Source organism: Vipera ursinii, assembly GCF_947247035.1.
Source record: "Vipera ursinii genome assembly, chromosome: Z".
NCBI classification, from domain to species: domain Eukaryota; kingdom Metazoa; phylum Chordata; class Lepidosauria; order Squamata; family Viperidae; genus Vipera; species Vipera ursinii.
This window is the reverse complement of record NC_139517.1, coordinates 64,807,137-64,827,585: the sequence shown is the minus strand read 5'-3', so window position 1 is coordinate 64,827,585 and position 20,449 is coordinate 64,807,137. Positions and strand designations below refer to the sequence as shown.

The 20,449-nt window shown below is 40.7% G+C and overlaps 2 protein-coding genes across 14 annotated transcripts in view; one reads left to right on the top strand and one right to left on the bottom strand.

Moving 5' to 3' along the window:
* Positions 1 to 5,048: 5,048 nt before the first annotated feature.
* On the top strand, positions 5,049 to 17,311 carry SEC61G (SEC61 translocon subunit gamma; the record flags this gene model as incomplete). 4 transcript variants are annotated; one of them, XR_014494279.1, is made up of 5 exons in its annotated part: positions 5,049 to 5,063; positions 9,973 to 10,144; positions 11,189 to 11,288; positions 13,809 to 13,911; positions 17,183 to 17,311. XR_014494279.1 is itself a non-coding variant. In XM_083378325.1 (3 exons), the coding sequence occupies exons 2-3, from the start codon at positions 11,195 to 11,197 to the stop codon at positions 13,913 to 13,915; spliced, it is 201 nt and encodes a 66-aa protein (XP_083234451.1). In that variant the 5' UTR covers positions 10,002 to 10,144; positions 11,189 to 11,194. The 4 variants fall into 4 exon arrangements, 1 of the variants encoding a protein (XP_083234451.1); XR_014494280.1 differs by lacking the exon at positions 5,049 to 5,063 and adding an exon at positions 5,106 to 5,120 and having other exon boundaries at positions 9,973 to 10,124; positions 11,166 to 11,288; XR_014494281.1 differs by lacking the exon at positions 5,049 to 5,063 and adding an exon at positions 5,106 to 5,120.
* A 237-nt stretch (positions 17,312 to 17,548) lies between these two features.
* The window catches only part of TPK1 (thiamin pyrophosphokinase 1), a 474,010-nt gene continuing 471,109 nt past the window's right edge, over positions 17,549 to 20,449 (bottom strand). For 8 of the 10 annotated variants that reach the window (XM_083378309.1, XM_083378313.1, XM_083378310.1 and 5 more), the window contains one exon: positions 17,549 to 18,870. In XM_083378309.1, coding sequence (XP_083234435.1) covers positions 18,740 to 18,870 — 131 coding nt within the window. In that variant the 3' untranslated portion in view covers positions 17,549 to 18,739. The remainder of the gene's footprint in view (positions 18,871 to 20,449) is intronic. The other 2 variants (XM_083378318.1, XM_083378312.1) reach the window with 2 other exon arrangements.

Below are 20,449 nucleotides of genomic sequence, written 5' to 3'. Positions count from 1 at the left end.
GTGTTTCTTAGCAAGATTACTGGTGTCTGAGGCTCATTAGTTTCACAGATGATCTCTGAGCCATATTGGTTTACTTCTGTGAATGAATATTGCAGCAAAAAAGAAAATGGATTAAATCTGAGGTAATGTGTTTTGAATTCAGATCTTTAATTATCTTCTTAGTTATTGCATAGTTTACATTTTTTTTAATATTCTAGTTTACTATTGTGAACCGTGACTGACTTAATTCACACTCAAAATTGTTTATTTTTCCCCAGTGAAGGGATAAGGAAGAATGGTTTAATTCTTAAGACCTTATTATTATTATTATTATTATTATTATTATTATTATTATTATTATTATTGTTATTATTGTTGTTGTTGTTGTTGTTGTTGTTTTGTTGTTGTTGTTGTTTTGTTGTTGTTGTTTTGTTGTTGTTGTTGTTGTTGATAATAATAATAATAATAATAATAATAATAATAATAATAATAATAATAATAATGTAAAGAAAAAAACCTTAAACTTTTGGTAAGAACTATGGGAAAACACAGTGGAACATAATAAAACTGCCTCCTGGATCAAAGATATCCAAAAACAAGCAACAAAAAACAAAATGGAAAATATTGTAATAACCACCAATATGGTTGCAAAACAAGTAAAGAAGGTCAAGAAATGGAGTGCACCTGGCTTGGACAAGCTACATGGATACTGGTTGAAACACCTCACCAGCCTCCATCACTGCATGGCCACTCAGTTTGATGAAATGCTTCAAAATGCCACAAGTGAAAAATGGTTAACAGCTGGTCAAACATACTTGATAATGAAAGACCCTGAAAAGAGCACAGAACCAAGCAACTACCACCCAATTACTTGTCTGCCAACAACATTCAAACTTTTTACAAGAATACTGGCAAATTCAGCATTCAATCATCTGATGGAAAACAATTTGTATTTGGCAGAACAAAAAGGAAATTATAAAAAATCAAGAGGAACAAAAGATCAGCTGCTCATTGACAAAATGGTACTTAAAAATGCAAAATGACAAAAAACAAATTTAAATATGGCATGGATTGATTACAAGAAAGCATTTGACTCATTACCCCACAGTTGGATTAATGTGTGTTTGGAAAACTTTGGAATCAGCAAAAACATCTGTACATTTTTGAAAGCAAATATGCAAAAATGGAAAACAGTTCTAACAGCAAATGGGGAGAACATTGGTGAAATCAACATCAGATGAGGAATCTTCCAAGGGGACTCACTTTCACCACTACTGTTCAACATCGCATTAATTCCATTGACAATAATATTACGAAACACAAAACTGGGATACCACATCTCAAGCCAGCATGGCAAGATAAACCATTTACTATACATGGATGACTTAAAACTGTATGCGAAAAGCCACACTGAACTTGAATCAATACTCAACACAGTTCAACTGTTTAGCAGCAACATCAGAATGGACTTTGGACTTGGAAAATGTGCTATATTATCCATGCAGCGAGGAAAAATGGGAAAAATAGAAGGAATAGAACTGGAAAACGGAAGTATTATGAAAGCACTAGCAAAGGATGATGGTTACAAATACCTAGGCATATTGGAAGCAGATAACAATTTGAATGGAAAAGTCAAAGAGTCAATACAAAAGGAATAGATCAGGAGACTCCGCAAAATACTAAAATCAAAGCTGAATGCTGGAAATATAATTAAAAACATTAATACATGGGCAGTCCCAGTGATGCACTACCTAGCTGGAATTATCAACTGGACTTTGGGTGAATTGGAACTCCTAGACTGGAAAACGCATAAACTTTTGAATATGCACCATGCTCTACATCCACGAAGTGACATCAACAGGTTGTACCTGCCAAGAAGAATAGGGGGCAGAGGGCTACTGCAAATCCACCAAACTGTAGAAGAAAAACAAAGTTTGAATGACTATGTGAATCAAAGTACAGAAAATTGCTGCAGGCTGTAAAAACAGAGAGCATTATAAAAATAATAGAAACAAAGGCAGAATATAAGGAAAATGGCTGGATGATAGATTAAATAGATGGAAAAACCAAAGCTTTGCATGGACAGCATTTGAAAAATATTGAAGGCAAATGTGATAACAACTTGACATGGGTATGGCTTAAGATGGGAACCATCAAGAAAGAAATGGAAGGCTTAATACTGGCTGCTCAAGAACAAGCACTATAAACTAATGCCATGAAAGCGAAAATACAAAAAACTACTGACAATCCAAATTGCCGACTTTGCAATGACAAAGTTGAAACTGTTTCACAATTAATATGTGAGTGCAGCAAAATCGCACAAACTGATTACAAAGCTAAACATGACCGAGTTGCTAAACTAATCCACTGGGCATTGTGTAAAAAATATGACTTTCCTGTGTCCAAAAAGTCATGGGAACATAGGGTGGAAAACATTGTCGAGAATGAGAAGGTGAAGATCTTGTGGGACTTCTGAATACAGACAGATCGCCATTTGGAACACGCCAGATATCGCAGTTGTAGAGAACCGAAGCGTACAGTTGATTGATATCACTCTACCAGGAGATGCCAGAGTTGAAGAAAAATAACTGGGAAAAATTATGAAATACTATGACCTGGCACTGGGAACTATGTCCAAAAACTTTGCAAAATACATCAAGAAATTGCAGCTTCCTGCAATAACTCCAGCAAAGCTACAAAAAAACTGCTACTCAGAACATCTTACATTTTAAGGAGATACCTGGTTGATAGCTAGGATGCTGGGAGCAACCCATGTCAGCCATTAGTGCCAGTCAATTTGAATGTTCAGTTGACTGAGTTTCATGTTTTATGAATAAAAGTTTTATAATAATAAAAGTTGGAAGGGACCTTGGAGGTCATCTAGTCCAATCCCCTGCTCAGGCAGGAAACCCTATACCATTTAAGACAAATGACTGTCCAGTCTCTTCTTTAAAACTTCCAGTTTTGGAGCATTCACCGCTTCTGGAGGCAGGTTGTTCCACTGGTTAATTGTTTTAATTGTCAGGAAGTTTCTCCTTAGTTCTAGGTTGCTTCTCTCCTTGATTAGTTTCCATCCGTTGCTTCTTGTCCTGCCTTCAGGCATTTTGGAGAATAGCGTGACTACCTCTTCTTTGTGGCAGCCCCTGAGATATTGGAACACTGCTATCATGTCCCCCCTCGTCCTTCTCTTCATTAAACTAGACCCAATTCCAGCAACCGTTCCCTATATGTTTTAGCCTCCAGTCCCCTAATCATCTTTGTTGCTCTTCTCTGTACTCTTTCTAGAGTCTCAACATCTTTTTTACATCATGGTGACCAAAACTGGATGCAGTATTCCAAATGTGGCCTTACCAAGGCATTGTAAAGTGGTATCAATAATTTACGTGATCTTGATCCCTCTATTAATGCAGCCTAACATTGTGTTGGCTTTTTGGCAGCTGCAGCACACTGCTGGCTCATATTTAAGTGATTGTCCACTAGGACTCTGAGATCCCTCTCACAGTTACTACTATTGAGCAAGGTACCACCTATGCTATATCTGTGCGTTTGATTTTTCTTTCCTAAGTGTAGAACCCTACTTTTTTCACTGTTGAATTTCATTTTGTTAGATAGTACCCAGTGTTCAAATCTGTCTAGATCCTCCTGTATCTTAAGCCTGTCTTCTGGAGTGTTGGCTATTCCTGCCAGCTTGCTGTCATCTGCAAATTTGATGAGTTCCCCATCTATGCCATCGTCCAAATTGTTGGTGAAGATGTTGAAGAGCATTGGGCCTAGAACAGAGCCTTGGGGCACCCCACTACACACTTCCCTCCATGTAGATGTGGTTCCATTGAGGACCACACGCCGAGTACGGCCGGTCAGCCAGCTATGAATACATCTGATAGTGATGCTGTCTAACCCACATTTTTCTATCTTATCAAATAGTAGGTTGTGATCTATCAATTGCCTTACTGAAGTCCAAGTAAATTATATCCACAACATTCTTCTGGTCCACTAATTTTGTCACCTGATCAAAGAATAAAATAAGATTTGTCTGGCATGATCTATTTTTGTCAAACCCATGCTGCCTTTGGTAATGACTTTGTTTGCCTCAAGGTGTTCGCCGATTTGTTGTTTGATTATCTTTTCCAGAATCCTCTTAGGTATTGAGGTCAGGCTGATAGGTTTGTAGTTTCCTGGATCCATTCCCCACCCCATTTTTGAAGATGGGAACTACATCAGCTGTTTTCCAGTCCTCTGGTAGTTCCCGTTTTCCAGGATCTTTGAAAAATATAGTTCAGTGGTTCTGTGATCACATTTGCCAGTTCCTTGAGAAGCTTGGGGTGTAATCCATCTGGTCCTGGTGATTTGAACTCGTCTAGGCTGGACAGGTGCTCACTTACCATTTTCTGCCTATCTTAAATCTTATAGGTCAGGGGTGTCAAACTCAATTTCATTGAGGGCCACATCAGCATTGCGGTTGCCCTCGGGGGGCCAGGTGGGTATGGCCAGGGTGAGCGCGGCCTACTGGGTGGGCATGGCTGGAGTACGTATGGCCTACTGGGTGGGCGTGGCCAGCTCTACATCGTTTGCATCAAGGGTGCCTATGGGCGCCTGGGCAGGAGTGGGATAGATCTGAGGGTCTCTGGCAGAAGGAGATGGGACTGGGGCAAATGCCAAGGCAGCGGGGGGGATCATTCCCTCACTGTTTCCAGGATGGCTTTGCGGGCCATATGAAACCACTTCATGGGCCAGATCTGGCCCCCGGGCCTTGTGTTTGACATGTCTGTTATAGGTCATTCTTTTTTCTCTTTTTGTTTTCTGTTTTCATTACCATATCAATGCTGAGGTTGCATTTTTAGTGCTTTGGTATATATGTGGGTGCATTGGACTAGAACAGGGCTTTTCAACCAGTGGTACGTGTACCATCTGCGGTACTTTGCCACGTGGCAGTTGGTATGCGACTACTAGCCAAGTGTAGCAGGGCAGGGAAATGAGCCAAATCGACACAAGCCTGAGGAAAACGCAGCTGCAGGACTGTCAGGGCTCAGCAGAAGCTCCAGGACCCAGCAGGGCTCCAGCTGATTGGCGCTTCCAGAAGCAGTGTGAGCTGTAGGTGAGTTGAAGAAAAAGGGAGGGGGATGAAAGGAGAGGCTATAAAGGTAGGTGGTTTGGGCGGGAAAGGGGGAAAAAAGACAACAAGAAAAGAGGTTAGCAGGTAGGAAGGAAACAGGGACAGAGAAGAAGCAGCAGCTGTTGCTGGAAAAAAGGTCCCCTGGTTCATTTTCTCCAGACAGGAGAATAAAATCAGCTCTGATGAAATGAAAAGCTGGCATATCATAAAGGAGATGGGTTTATTTAGTTCTGGATCAGCCGGCAGCTTGATTGGGTTATCAAGGATTTTTGTACAGTTTTTACAGCGTTTTATAATTCAGAGGCTCAGTTTGTGTGCTTTGGTTATTGGAATATTTTAGTTTGTATTTTAATTTAATTTAATTTAATTTATTAATATTTCTATACCGCCCTTCTCCCGGAGGACTCAGGGCGGTGTACAGGGCAAGAATAAAACACAGAAATTTACAAAAACTAAAAGATAATTAAATACATGCCCGATTAAAATACAATTGATACATAGTAAAAACCCCAATAAAAATGATAAAAACCCCACCAATCCCCCCTCAGGCCAGGCCGGCTTGATCGAACAAGTATGTTTTCAGATCGCGGCGAAAGGAGCGCAGATCGGGCGCCGTCCGGAGCTCAACCGGTTGCTGGTTCCATAGCTCCGGGGCGCCCACAGAGAAGGATCTCCCCCTGGGGGCCACCAGTTGACATTCTCTGACCGGTGGCACCCTGAGGAGGCCATGGTTCTCCGCGGAGAACCATGGAGCTCGACGGGATCTGCATCGGGTCAGGGGCCGCAAGGGTACAACTCGGTCAAGAGCCTCAGTGGCTGCCCTTTTCCAAGCTTCCACTAAGGCATCTGCCAAGCTGTGAGTGGGGGAGGCAGGTGGGGACCCCAGCGCTGCCTGGAATCTCGCGGAATCCATTAAGCGTCTGGGGCGGTACCATCTAACTGGTTCCACACACCCACGGCGGGGGGGTGGCAAAACGGAAGACCAGCCGCAGGAGATGATGATCGGTCCATGACAGGGGCATAATAATTGGAGAGCCCCCACCAAGATCATCTAACCACCCACCAGATAAGAAAACTAGGTCAAGGGTGTGGCCTCCCTCATGAGTCGGTCCTGAAATTACTTGCGTCAGGTCCATGGCCGTCATGGAAGCCATGAACTCCCGAGCCAACTCAGATGATCCTCCCAGAGACGGTAGATTGAAGTCCCCCAAAACTATAAGTTTCGGGAACTCAACCACCAACCCAGAGAGGACATCGAGAAGCTCAGGCAGGGCTGCTGCTGCGTGACTAGGCGAAAGGTATACCAGCAGCAAGCCCAACTGCGCACCAGGGCCGCATCTCAAAAAGAGAGACTCACACCTGACTATCTGCGGAACGGTGGTCTCCCGCGGAGCTAAGGTCTCCCTCATAACAACAGCCACTCCCCCACCCTTGCCCTGAGCCCGAGGCCGGTGTAGCACCCGGAAACCTGGTGGGCAAAGATCAGCCAGAGGAATACCACCCTCTGGGCCCAACCAAGTCTCCGTGATGCAAGCCAGGTCCGCCTGCTCACCCTCGACCAAGTCACGGACGAGAGGAGCTTTATTAATGACAGACCTGGCATTCAGGTACACCAGCCGGAGCTCAGGCGGCTGCACATCCTCACTCCTGGGACCTCGGGGTAGAACAAGAGGGTCGGAACGCCTCACCGCTTGCAAGTAGCGGAGAGGCCTTCCCTGAGATCGATACGGCCCTCTGTTCCTACACCTGCTGCCATTCCCTAACGTCATGGGAATAGGCATTCCCACGACTTGCCCTGGAGCCCCGGGGGCGACCAACCCCCGCTCCTCCCCTCCGCGATCAATCCCGGCCCTGGCCTGAACAGTGGTTGCTGGACTGCCCCCCATATCCGAACAACCAAAAGAAGTTCCCACCCCCCCTCCCTAACCTCCTAAAAAATTTAACCAAAAAACTAACCAGGGGCCTCCTATTTGGCTTATATCGGAGGCCCCTACCCATGCCCAGCCATCTCTCAGGGTCCCAACACTCGGGCCCTTCATCAAGAGGAGGTGTAAAAAGTAAGGCGGGTCGCTCCCAGGATGGGGGGGCCCTCCTGAGAGCGTATAAGGTCGTGCTAGAATAAGTCAGACGCATGATCTTAACAAGTCCGACAAAAAACAGCAAGGCAGACCAGATCAATATGGGAGGATCTCAAAATAAGTAAATCGAAGGCAAATGACCAGAGAGCCAGCCCAGCTCCACTGCCACTAGAGCTGGGAAATCCCGGAACAGATCGAATCCCGCCCTCTCACGGCGGTCAAAGCCAGGGTGCAATCTGGTACATACAAACCGGGGGAGCAATACCCCCCAGAGCTCTCACCTCTGGGAGGCAGCAGATATAAAAACTTAACCACTCTCCCACAGTGGTTGTACTCCGGACCTTCCAAAATTATAGGGGAGGGGAGGAGAGAAGAGGAAATTAGAGCAAGGGAGTCAGCGAAATACATCAGGGCTGATAAGCCTGTAGAGATACAGAATGGTAGGAGAACTCTGGTTACAGTTCAAAGTCATATTGTAAGAGGACCAGATAATAGTCGGCCAGGAAGGGAGACCAAGACCATGGTAGTTCAACCGAACCACAAAACATGGTCTAGTCAGTTTCTAGCGTCGCAGAGGTTAAAATTACGTCTCATTAGCGTCCGAGGCATCAGCGTCCGCATTCCCCCACCAGGCCAGGTCACCGTACCAGCGGTACTCCACTCTCCTCGCCGCCAGCCATCTCAGACACCAACCAGGCAATATCTCCACCACTTGAGCACTTCTACGCCAACGCTGCTCCGAGCCGCGATTCATAGTTAGTCAATCAGCACGCGGCTCTCCCAAGCAGCTGAAAGGCGCTCCGGAACACCACCAAGCTCTAAAAAGTTGTCCCGGGCTCCGCAGGCTTCAGAACACCACCAGGATCCGCAGACTCCAGCAGGGGCCGACAATCAGCTGGCCAACAATCAGCTGGTCCATCAGGGGCCGACAATCAGCTGGTCGGCGGAGCGCAGGCCTCCAAAATCCTCCGCCCGGCTACGAGTTCTTAATCAGGCTCTTAAAATTCTCAAACTCCCCCGGCATCAGCATTCACTGGTCGGCGCCGCGTAGAGCAGAGCTCCGAAAAATATCTAGGTCTTCCCGGCACTCCAGCCGCCTCCGCTAAGATTTGCCAAGTCCGCCAATCCCACGCGGTCCGACAAACAGCTGATCGTGCGGCACGGGGAACTACTCAGCTCCTCCGCGTCCTCCAGGGCCTCCAGCAACTCTTCCGGGCTCAGATGGAAAACCTTGGAGAGTCCAGGGCTCGCGGGGCTCACGGGGCGTTCACGGGGCCAAAAGGTGATAATCCAGAAGCTCACCTCGTCCCCCATCCATGTCCATCACAGGGGAAAATCCTGTGAGGCTCCCAAAGGTCGCCACATTGCCGGAGCTCCGCACGGAGCTCAGCCGAGCACGTCCGCCATCTTGGGGGATCCCGTCCGGAGGGAGAGGCAGAGTTGCTTCAAGCCAGCAGGGAAAGCGACCTTTTTTAGGCTAGCAATTAGTCTAAAGTGCTGACTTCCATAGGTTTAATCCCTTTAAACAAATGTAATTAGCTTTAGCCCCTTACATTGAGTCTGTCTATGACTTTTGGAAAATTTTCTTTAAAGATAAACAGGCTTAATTTAAGGCTAAAGCTTTTGGCAAATATTGGAGCCTTTCAGTCTCGGATTGCAATATTCTGAAACGTGAGGTGCCTGAGGCAGCTTAAATAAAAAAACAAAAACCAGTTTATGTGTTTCTTTATTTTGTGAGCCTTTCTTGCTTTGCACTTGATTCATGTGTCTTTAAGGGTAAAGGGAAGGAATTGGGGGGAGGTGCATTTTTACTATACTGTGGAAAGAGCTCAGAAAGAAGAGAGGAAGGACAGACCAGCTAGCTCAGGGTCTACAAACTTAGCAACTGTAAGACCTGTGGAATTCAACTCCCAGAATTGCTCACCAGCTATGATGGCTGAGGAATTCTGGGAGTTGAAGTCCACAAGTCTTATCTTAAAAGTGCCAAGTTTGACGACCCCTGTAGTGGTGGATAAATTCATTATACATTTGTCAATGCAAAGGGAAAGTGATTCAGCAAAGGAACAGCCAACAAAGTAATTAAAACTGGTACTTTTTTCCTTTTTTTCTACAGTTTGTAATATTTTATTAGATTACAGAATAAAATACAAAAATACAAAAACAATAGGAAACATTGAGGAGGAAAAACGGGAAAAAAGTGAGGGGGAGAGGAAAAAAACAGGCTTCCTCTGTTGCAATAAAAGGAAGCATTAATATTGAACCTTAATTTTTTACTTTTCGATAATATTATAAACTAGCCATTTCTATAACAACAAATGAATCTAATCAGTAAAACCCAAAATCCCCCCCCCCCCTTTAGTCAGCTTTTTGACACCTTGCTAAGCACTGGTAGTACTCAAATATTGTCATGTCCTAACAATGGTACAATCTGTGAAAGGTTGAAGCCCTGGACTAGAAGGCACCAGGCTAGAAACGGTGAATTCTAGTCCATTAGACATGAAAGCCAGCCTTGGGCGAGTCACTCTCTCTCCAACCTACCTCGCAGAGATCTTCTTACTATGGAGAAAATAGGAGGAAGTAGTATTAGGTATGTTCGCCACTTTGAGTAATTTATAAAAACGATAAAGGTAGGATATAAATGAACAAACAAACAAAACTGTATCTTCTTTCGACCACATCCTGAACTTCTTCGTAGTTCGAAATTTTGAAAGGCACAATTCGAAAATCTGGTGTTTTATTGTTGAATAGAATACGCGTAACCTTGCTTGAAATGCAGTCTCATTGACGACTTTCATTCATCAGATACACACGGCATGCGTAGGAAGAGACCCACGTGGCGCAGTTGAGACTCGGAAGTGTGCGCTTCTTCCGCAGGCGCCTTTTCCGGTTCCGTGTTCTCTTCGCTGGAGTTACTACGTGTCTTAAGAGGCCTCGTTTGGTGGCTGCGTGTGAGCGTAACTGTATCTCCAGAATTGTGAGTATAACTAATTACGGGTAATTCTGATTTTGTTCTGTGTTTTCCTCGGATGGTTGGCGAAAAAAAGATATAATGAGGCCTTCGCTTTTTCAAGGCCAAGAGTTAGTTAAAGCGCAGCGCTTTCCTCTTGGCTGGTTGCAGAGTATTTTAGCTCTCCTGACTTCAGACCTGTCGCTTTTTCAAGGCCATATTAAACGTGTAATTGTTTTTCTTAAAGAGGACGATTTTTCACACTATTCTGTTTTCTCTTTACGGGTATCTAATCTGCATCTACTTTTACAGCTTTATGTGTTTCGTGAACTACTGGTAATTTTAATTTAAAACAAACAATCGTATCTATAAAGCGCCAACGAATATAATGCCGTTTTGTACCAAACAGAGTTCTAGAAAATAGCCGAAGGCAAAAGAAAACCATTCTGTATATGCGCAGAATGCCTTGCTTTCCTTTTCTTATAAAAACTGATGACTGTAAAAACAGGTCAGTTTGCCTATTACGTAGTTTACAAAAAAGTGGAACCATATCAGTCTCATTTATGGAAAGGTAAGCAAATCTGAAATGAATCCTGATAGCATTTGGTATGTTAAATATACATTGAACTCTTGTATTTATTTATTGTAGATTAAAAATGTATATATAAACTTTGAAGCACACTCGAATGGTATGAGTCCAGCAAATGACTAGTATAGTTTCCTAATACTAACTGCTAACTACTGATTGTCCAATAGCTAGTGGAGTTGTTGACACACTAATTTGTAAATCAGGATCACAGTCTGTGGCAATGTGTTCTGTTCAGTTTGGTAGAATAAGTTTTTTTGCTTATACTGATCACTCAGCATTTAGACATATTTAGTCAAATGAGATAAGGTCACCTCTGGAATATTCCCAGATTTAATGTTATGATTAATAGCCTCTGAAAGAGTAACCATGGGCAATAGCTTTAAGTTTTCTACATAGATCAATAGTATCAGAAATACTATTTGTTAAAAATTTATCTTTGCTTCCATTTACTTTTGAAAGTCAATTTGTCTTTGGATTTTCAGTTCATCATGGATCAAGTAATGCAATTTGTAGAGCCCAGCCGCCAGTTTGTGAAAGATTCCATCAGACTTGTTAAAAGATGCACAAAACCAGATAGAAAAGGTAAAGTAATCAAGGAAGAAAGAAGGGCAAAAGAAATCTATGGTAATATAAAGTGCAAGAAACAAACTATTTCTGTAATTACAGGGGATTCGTGTTAGGTTTCTGTGTCAAATCCCATATTTTCATTCTAATAATGATGTATTTTAATTGAGTGAAAGTAAAAGTACTACAAATAATAGTACAAATTAAAGGTAATAAAAATAATACAGATTAAAAACTCAAATATAAACAGTAAACGTGAACAGTCAACAAATCTAAAACATATAACTACTATACTCCACCATGTTCATAAAGTATGGTCACCAAGACACTCTTGGAGAACTTCAAAATCAAAATTATTTTAAAAAATAATGCAATATTAAAATACAAACACGTTTGGGATCCTTCATAATTTTTAACAGTGTGAAAGAAAAAAGTTTTAAAAACACTTCTCTAGTATATCATTAAGTGTTTCATTTGTGAAGTATCCAAAGGATTTCTAGAGGAGATATTAAAGTGCAGGTTGAATTTTTAAAAAGTACTGAAGCTTTGTTGAGCTCTTATTTTAACAGTTGTCCAAGAGGTAAATTTTTGAAATAGGGGCTACAAGGGGATTTCTTTGGTAAAGTGAGCAGAATGATTTGAACTGGAGCCCAGAAATATGTATACTAGCTTTATCAGTAGTGAGCATATTTTTCCCTAAGTGAAACATTGACCTTTTTCTTCGGCTTAGAGAAGATAGTTGTCATAAATGTTGAGTCTAGAAAACACTCAGGAAGTAATGAAGTCTGATTTGGAATCTGACTGCTCTTCCTTCATTTTTTGACAGCAGCCAAAATAGCCAATGCAATCCTAGACTGCATTAATAGAGGGATAGTCAAGATCACGTTAAGTTCTAGTAAGGTAAAGGTAAAGGTTCCCCCGCACGTGCGTGCTAGTCGTTTCCAACTCTAGGGGCCGGTGCTCATCTCCGTTTCAAAGCCGAAGAGCCAGCGCTCATCCGAGGATGTCTCCGTGGTCATGTGGCCGGCATGACTAGACGCCAAAGGCACACGGAACGCTGTTACCTTCCCACCGGAGTGGTCCCTATTTTTCTACTTGCATTTTTACGTGCTTTCGAACTGCTAGGTTGGCAGAAGCTAGGACGAGTAGCAGGCGCTCACTCTGCTACGCGGCACTCTAGTACCGCTTTACAAAGTCTTAGTAAGACCACACTTTGAATACTAAATCCAGCTCTGATCACCACAATATAAAAAAGATGTTGAGACTCTGAAAAGAGGGCAGAGAAGAACAAAAATGATTAGGGACCTGGAATAATGAATAATGTTTACAGGAATTGGGTATGTCTACTCTAATGAAAAGAATACGGGAGACATGATAGTGTTGCAAGATTTGAGGGGCTCCTACAAAGATGAGGGTGTGTGTGTGTCAAACTTCCAAAGCACTAAAAGGCAAGAGAAGAAACAATGGAAGGAGAGAAGCAATCTGGAATTAAGGAGAAATTTCCTAATGGTGAGAGCAATCAACTAATGCAGGGGTGTCAAACTGCTGGCCCATGGGCCGGGCGCATCATCCAGAAGCCATGCCCATCCCATTGCTGGCAATGGCAAAACCGTCCCAATACGTTGCATGACGTCATGTGATGTCGTGAGTTTGACATGTCTGAACTAATGGAACAACTTGCTATCGGAAGTTGTGGGTGCTCCATCACTGGAGGCTTTCAAAAAAACCTGGATCCTCATTTATTTGAAATCATATAGTTTCCCCTGCGTGAGGAATTTGGACTAGAAGACGTCTAAAGTCCAACTCTATTATTCTATATTCTAAAAGAAAATTACCATTTAGTTATCTTATATGAGCTAGAGGGCGATAGAATTAATAGTTTATTGTTGTTAGCATATGGATGTTTATGATTGTTCTTTGTTTTTATACCTTGTACTTAGCTCTGGGAAGTCGGGGGGGGGGGAGGGGGGAATGGGGGGGAGGGATAGGGAGGGTTAGGTAGGGGTGGGGGGAGGGGGGATTGTTAAAGATAAAATGTACTGTAAAACTTTTCAAGAAAAAAAAGAAAAAAAAGAAAATTACCACTAATTCCACCATTCTAAACGCTTTAGAAAATGATGCAATGTCCTGTAATACCTGTCTGTTCTGTATGATTTAATTGACTTCAGGTCCTGTCAATTAAACAGTGTAATCTAGTGTGACCCAGGGATGACCCTCCTTTTTGGAGCATCTGCATTCATTTGGTCCTAGCCTTTCCACATTCAAAAGAACTCTAAAAATGTGGTTATTCCCTCAGGCCTTAGGGCACCTGGTGGGTTATTCTCAGTTGGAGGTATTTTTAAAGTGTTCTTTTGAAGCAAGTATGTATTTTTAAATATGGTGCTTTAATTTATATAGATAGATAGATAGATAGATAGATAGATAGATAGATAGATATGGATATAGATATAGATATAGATATATATAAAGCTGCCCATTATCATTTTTGGAGAACAGTGGCTCAGAAATTAGATAAATATATGTAATTTTAAATTACAGAATTCCAGAAGATTGCCATGGCAACAGCAATAGGTTTTGCAATAATGGGATTTATTGGTTTCTTCGTAAAATTGATCCATATTCCAATCAACAATATTATTGTGTAAGTAAATGTGTTAAATGCTGTTTGTAGAAAAAGATCTGACAAAAAGTTCATGATAATTCCTAATATTCTCTTCCTTCTTTAGTGCTATCTGAGAATCTTGTACGTAACAACAAAATAGTCTGTGACACATGCATTTATTTAGAATATTTCTATGATAATTTGCTATTTAAAAACACTCAAGTGTTATAAAGAAATTAAATAATATGATACTTTTTAAAAATGAGACATTAATAGTACGCTAATAGTGCTGAGATACTACTAATACTATTACTGGTTTCCTGAACAAAGTATTTCCTTTAGAAAGGGGCATTTCTAAGGCAGGGCACTACTTGTGAAAAGGCTTTCTCCCTCAAGTTATTTAATAATGCCACTCGGGTAAAAGTTTGAATATTAGCATTGATTTTATAAACAGAATAACAGATTTCAATGAGTAAGTTGACTCAATGCCTTTTGAATTAATTCATAAAACTAGACAATATTCTGTGCCATATGCCATAACTGGAATATCTCAAGAATGTAAAGAAGTAGAATCATAACAGCTTAATCAACTTCAGTTACAAAAACAATTTCATATTATTAAGGCATTCAAACTCCAAAGTAAGAGCTAAATGTAATAGTACCATCAAATCGTAAATAACATCAAGAAAACTTACATGAAACAACAAGATGTTTCCTCACATCAGGATTACAGTATTTAATTAGCTTTCTGTGTTGATAGCAGCACTTCAGGGCATCTAGTGTTTCCTCTGATGCAGAAAGTAGACTGTCATGTTATTAAAAGCCACAATCAAAACTATTTGCTGCTGTCTTTTGCTTTTAATGTGTAAATGTATTCAAAAACATATTTTGAAATAAATGTGTTACCACTACAGATAATCCTCAAATTACGAATGTAATTCGAAGATTTGTAGAACGCCATCACTCCTGCTTTTGCCCACGCATTCACTAATTGAATGCGTGGGTCATTAAGTGCCCATGAGGTATCTCAGGGTGGGGAAGGCCATAGGGGGCCTAGTGAGGGAACAGGCCACCTGCTTAAGACCTCCCATGACTTCCTCTGACCCACTGAGATACCTCATGCAATTGCTCCCCCCCCCCATCCTGCCAAGCTGGGTCACTTACCTTGTGAAGATCTAGTGGGCTGTCTCCTCCAGCTGTCTCCTCTCCAGTCTCTCTGCCACACAAGATCACAGTGCTCAGAAACTTCCAGAGTCTCCGCGCACAAAATGTTTGCAAGCTGACGGGAAGCTTTGAGTCAGCGAAATTGCTGCCTCAAAAGTGTCCGCTCAGCTTGCAAACACTTTGGGCGCTGAGACTGGAAGTTTGCAAACACTTTTGGCACCAAGACTGGAACCTCCTGAGTGCCATAAAATCATTTCCTCAAAGCGTCTAGCACCCAGGAGCTTCCAGTCTTGGTTCACTAACCCAAAGCCTCCCATCTGCTTGCAAACATTTTGTGTGGAGATGGGAAACATTTGGGGGCCGTAATCTTGTGGCCTGAAGTCACGTGAGATTACAGCCCCCAGAACATTTCACTCTTGGCGCAAAAAGCATTTGCAAGCTGGCCGGACATTGGGAACAACGCAATCAGCTTGCAAATGCTTTTTGCGCCAGGAGTGAAATGTTCTGGGGGCTGTAATCTCACATGACTTCCAGTACCCATTCTCTGCAAAAGCAAGATTACGGCTCCCAGAACTTTTCACTCTTGGCGCAAAAAGCATTTCCCTCAAAGACAAAGAAACCGCAGCAGAGAGGAGACAGATCTTTGCAAGGTAGCTGAGTCCAGCATGGCAGAATGGTAGGGGGAAACAGGGTGAATGTTGCAGAGCCTCTGCAGTTGTTTGTAAGGGCGAATAACTACCATGGTGCTGCAACATTCGTAATTTCAGGCCTTTTTCATAAACACTAGGGGGCACTTATCAGGTAACTTTGAATGGGGGGCTTAATGAACGTTTGTAACTTGGTGATTACCTGTACCAAGATACTACTATATGTGTTTCCTGAACAAAGCAGTTCCTTTGGAAAGGGGCATTTCTTAGGCAGGCAGCTATTAGTAAAAAAAATTTATAATTTTAGTAATGTTGTTAGCAGCGAAGTCGTGTCTGACCCATCGCGACCCTATGGACAAAGTTCCTCCAGGCCTTCCTGTCCTCTTACCATCTTCTGGAGTCCATTTAAGCTCACGCCTACTGCTTCAGTGACTCCATCCAGCCACCTCATTCTCTGTTGTCCCTTTCCTCTCTTGCCCTCAATCTTTCCCAGCATTAGGCTCTTCTCCAGTGAGTCCTTCCTTCTCATTAGGTGGCCAAAGTATTTGAGTTTCAACTTCAGGATCTGGCTTTCTAAAGAGCAGTCAGGGTTGATCTCCTCTAGGACTAACCGGTTTGATCGCCTTGCAGTCCAAGGGACTCGCAGGAGTCTTCTCCAGCACCATAGTTCAAAGGCCTCAATCCTTTGGTGCTCAGCCTTTTTTATGGTCCAACTTTTTTAGTAATAGAAGTGGTTAATTTATTCAGTGATATAAGTCCCCTATTTTTATAACTGAATCCATAAGCCATTTCAGGTGATCTTCTAGTATCTCTACCTGTGCCTGAGTGGAATATCTGTTACAATGTGTGTCCTGCCTTACAGTTGTAATAAATTATTTCTGCAGCAAAAATGGTTTTATTTGTGGAATAATTTGATATTTCATTTTGGACTACATAAATAACCCATTTTGGTAGGATATTTTGTTAGTATGTGGGACTGACTGTTTTGATAGTGAGCTATGTCACAATGAACGAGAGACTAGATGTAAAAGCAACTTTTGATATTGGGTTACCTGGCATGGTTGAGCTTTGACTCTATTTCTTCTGTATCTTTCTGCTGAATTGAGAGAGGACACAAAAGTGTATGTATTAGCCTACCTGCAAGATTGTATTTTTTTAAAAAAAACAAATTTCAAATAGTTTTTCTGATTAAGATCCAAAGTATCATTTTAATTGAAATTTAGTTTTAGTCAATTAGATCTATTTTCCAGGTAAGCATCTTTAATAACATAGTATAGTCTTCAGAACATTAATTAGATCTTTTGGTGTACAGCTAATCTAGCATCTTAGATTCATTACTGATTGATGTGCTATTTATTTCATACTTTTATATGAATACATTTTTATTCTTTCACTGAACTTGTTAATTTTAGAAAAAATATGTTTCTTGAAAGATAAGTACACAATGTTGACTTATGTAGAATGTCTCAATTGATATCCTGTTTTTTTTCTTTTTGCAGCGGTGGCTAAACCGGGAAGACATTACTTTGTGCATGGTAAAATAACAAATCAATGTGGACTTTCTGACTTAATTGTCTGTGTAGATCTTCCTCATAACTTGTCAACATAAACTAGATTTTAAAATAAAATGTGTGTGATATCGTATTTGCAAATACATAAAGGCTTAACTAAGCAAAACATGAAAATTAAACTAGCTGATGCGAGCTTTTAGGAAAGAGCAGATAACTTACGAAGTATTCCGTTTCTTCTTGGATGTTGGGAAAACATGAGTGTAAAAACATGTAAACAGCGTTGACCAGTTAGTTATCTGTACAGTTGACTTACTTATATCTCCCTACCTTGGATTATCACTGAAGATGCCCAAATTCTGTCAGTCTTTATGCTGAAAAAAAAATGTATATTTTGCTCCCTGTGTTGTTAAAAGCAAAAACGTAACTATCAAATATATTTTAAATTATATCTTTATTAAGGCAGTCGTAGGTCTTATTTACAATGTGGTATTAATTGACATTGCTTTCCAAAAGAACTAATTCCATTACATTTTGGCAGGCTTTAAGGAACAACATTTGTAAGAATAGAGTCAAGATAAAGTATAATTAATACTGCTTACATTGTAGAATTCATTCTGATTTAATTTTCTTTGCAGAGACCTATGTGATACTTAGCTGCCATGGGATCAGGAGATAAAGTGCATATATTAGACACTATACATGCAAACTCATTTCCTGTTCTGTCAGTACTGGCATACAAGTTCTTTCCTATGTTTTAATCCAAGCAAAATAACAGGTTCACTGTATTTTTCTTATGTTGTTTTAAAACAAGCAAATAACAGTTTCTTTAAAACTTTCTTATGTTTTAATGTAAACAAAATAAGTTATTGTTGTGGGCCATTTATTTATGTGTCCTCTACATCATAAATAAACCCCAGCTGTTGGTCAGTATTTTACCAATAAGTGGGAGATAAAAATAGAGCAGAGAGTGAGTGAAGCCAGGCTTTGTACTTATGCACAGGTGTGTATTGAGGCCTGCAGGGGAGTATGGATGTTTCTACTCTCATGCAATATTTGATTTGTACTGCATCTTCTAGACTAATTTTGCATGCATTTTTTAGTCACAATAACTTATTATATGGGTATTAACTAGTCAGTAACTAATAAGAGGCACTGCTTATTCTTAACCAGTAGCAAAGTTTTGCTAAAGAGTTTGAGCATAAAAGCAACAGCTAGAATACAGCATGGAATGTTGTATATATTTACTTTTGATTACCCATCTTACATGTCTTAAAGCAGCTTTTCTATGCATTGGTTACAGAGTAATTTGAAAATACATTCAGTTTCAGGTTTTGAAAACATAAATACAGTTTTGCTTAAAAATATAAAATCTATGGCATTCAATAGATTGAAGCTTCATTTTAAAAACTAACTACATAAAATGTTGAATTTTTATAAAAGCATAATGAAATAATTGCAGAATAAAATTCTCAGTTGCCTAGTGGGTGAGATTCTAGAAAATTACATTTTTGAATTTCAAGTTGAACTAAGTAGGGTGACAATCTTTCAAGCATCCCCTTTATCTTTAATTCCCATTGTCCAAAGCAAAGGCTTGTCAGTTTCAATGGTTACTATCCCAGTTTCGTCATAACTGTTTGATGTGCTGACAAGTGTTCCAAACTTCAAAATACTTCTATCTGTAATTAAGAAAAAAAGGTCAAGATTTTTTGCCACATCATTTAAACTTAGCAGTGTTTGTGTATAGGTGATCCTCATTTCATTATTGCACTTGGGACCTGCAACTCTGTCATTAAGTGATGTAGTCACAAAGTGTGACATCATGTGACTGCCCCAACTTAATGATGCCAGCTGTTTTACTTGCCATCTGATGAATCCTGGATGGTTGCAGCTTCCTAGTCAAGTGATTGTTTATGACCTGCCAAGCTCCCAATTAATTTCATTTTTCGGAAGCCAGCAGTAAAGATTTGCGGAGGATGATCATGTGGTTGCAGGGTACTGCAATGTCTTAATTGTGAGCTTGTTACCTGATTTGCAGTCACATGATCATCGGGAAATGGCAGTGGCTGCAATTATAAGGATCCACTGTAAATTCAAATGGTTGCTAAATGAATGGTCATTCAAGAAGGGCTACCTGCAATGGTAAACCTGCTTACTCAAATGCAGGTAGTCCTCAACTTATGACCATAATTGACCCCAAAATTTCCATTGCTAAACAAGATAGTTAAGTAAGTTTTGCCCCATTTTACAACCTTTTCTGCTATATTTGTTAAGTGAATCCTAGTTTGATAAGTGAATCTGGCTTCCCCCATTGACTTTGCTTGTTGGAAGCCAGCTGGAAACATGATCACATGACCCTGAGACAGTACAAGTGTCATAAATGCAGCTAGTTGCGAACATTACAAATTTTGGTCACATGACCATGGGAATGCTGCAACAGTCAGTCATAATTGTGAAAACCAGTTATAAGTCATTTTTTTCAGTGGTGTTGTAACCAAATGAACATTTTAAAAAGTTGAGGACTATCTGTATAGAATTCTTTTTTGATGAAATTTACTTCCAAATCATGATGGTTTGCTGCAGACGTGCCTTAACTCCTCCCCAAAATTGGGATTCTTCGGAATGTCTGAAATATGTTTATCTGAATCATACCTCACTAATAAATCATAAGGATATTATTTTTTTAAAAAAATCCTATTATACTAGATGACAAGGTTTTAGAAAACTAACCTTTTTAAAAAATAAAGCAACCAGTCCTTTTCATTAACATTTTTAGATTTTTATTTATATGTTATATCTGCTCCCAATTCTGGGAAAAAAATACAGGCTCTCAAATCTCTGGCTAAGAGTTTACTTCGGGTATGGATACTTGTATGCCTCAACATTTATCACAACAACATAGGACTGTGCAAAGTATTCCAAAGAGATGCCTTGTCAGCAAAACTTAAGTCCACGCAGAGACAGCTGCAGTAGCAACCCCCATGAGCTTGTGAGAGAGCACAAGCATCTTTTTCTAATGCTTTTTACAGCCTTATTACTACCAAAGATAGCAGCACAGCATTGTACTGTATAAAACCTAAATTAATAATAGTTTTTTCCCAAGCAGGGTTTTTTATTGTTTATAAAATACTTTGGAAAAATGCAATTTATTCAACTCTTGTAAAAAAGCCTAGCACATATTTTTATTACTATAACTAAGGATAAAAATTAGACACAAACATGGGCTGGATTAAAGTAAGGTAGCAGAACTGACATTTG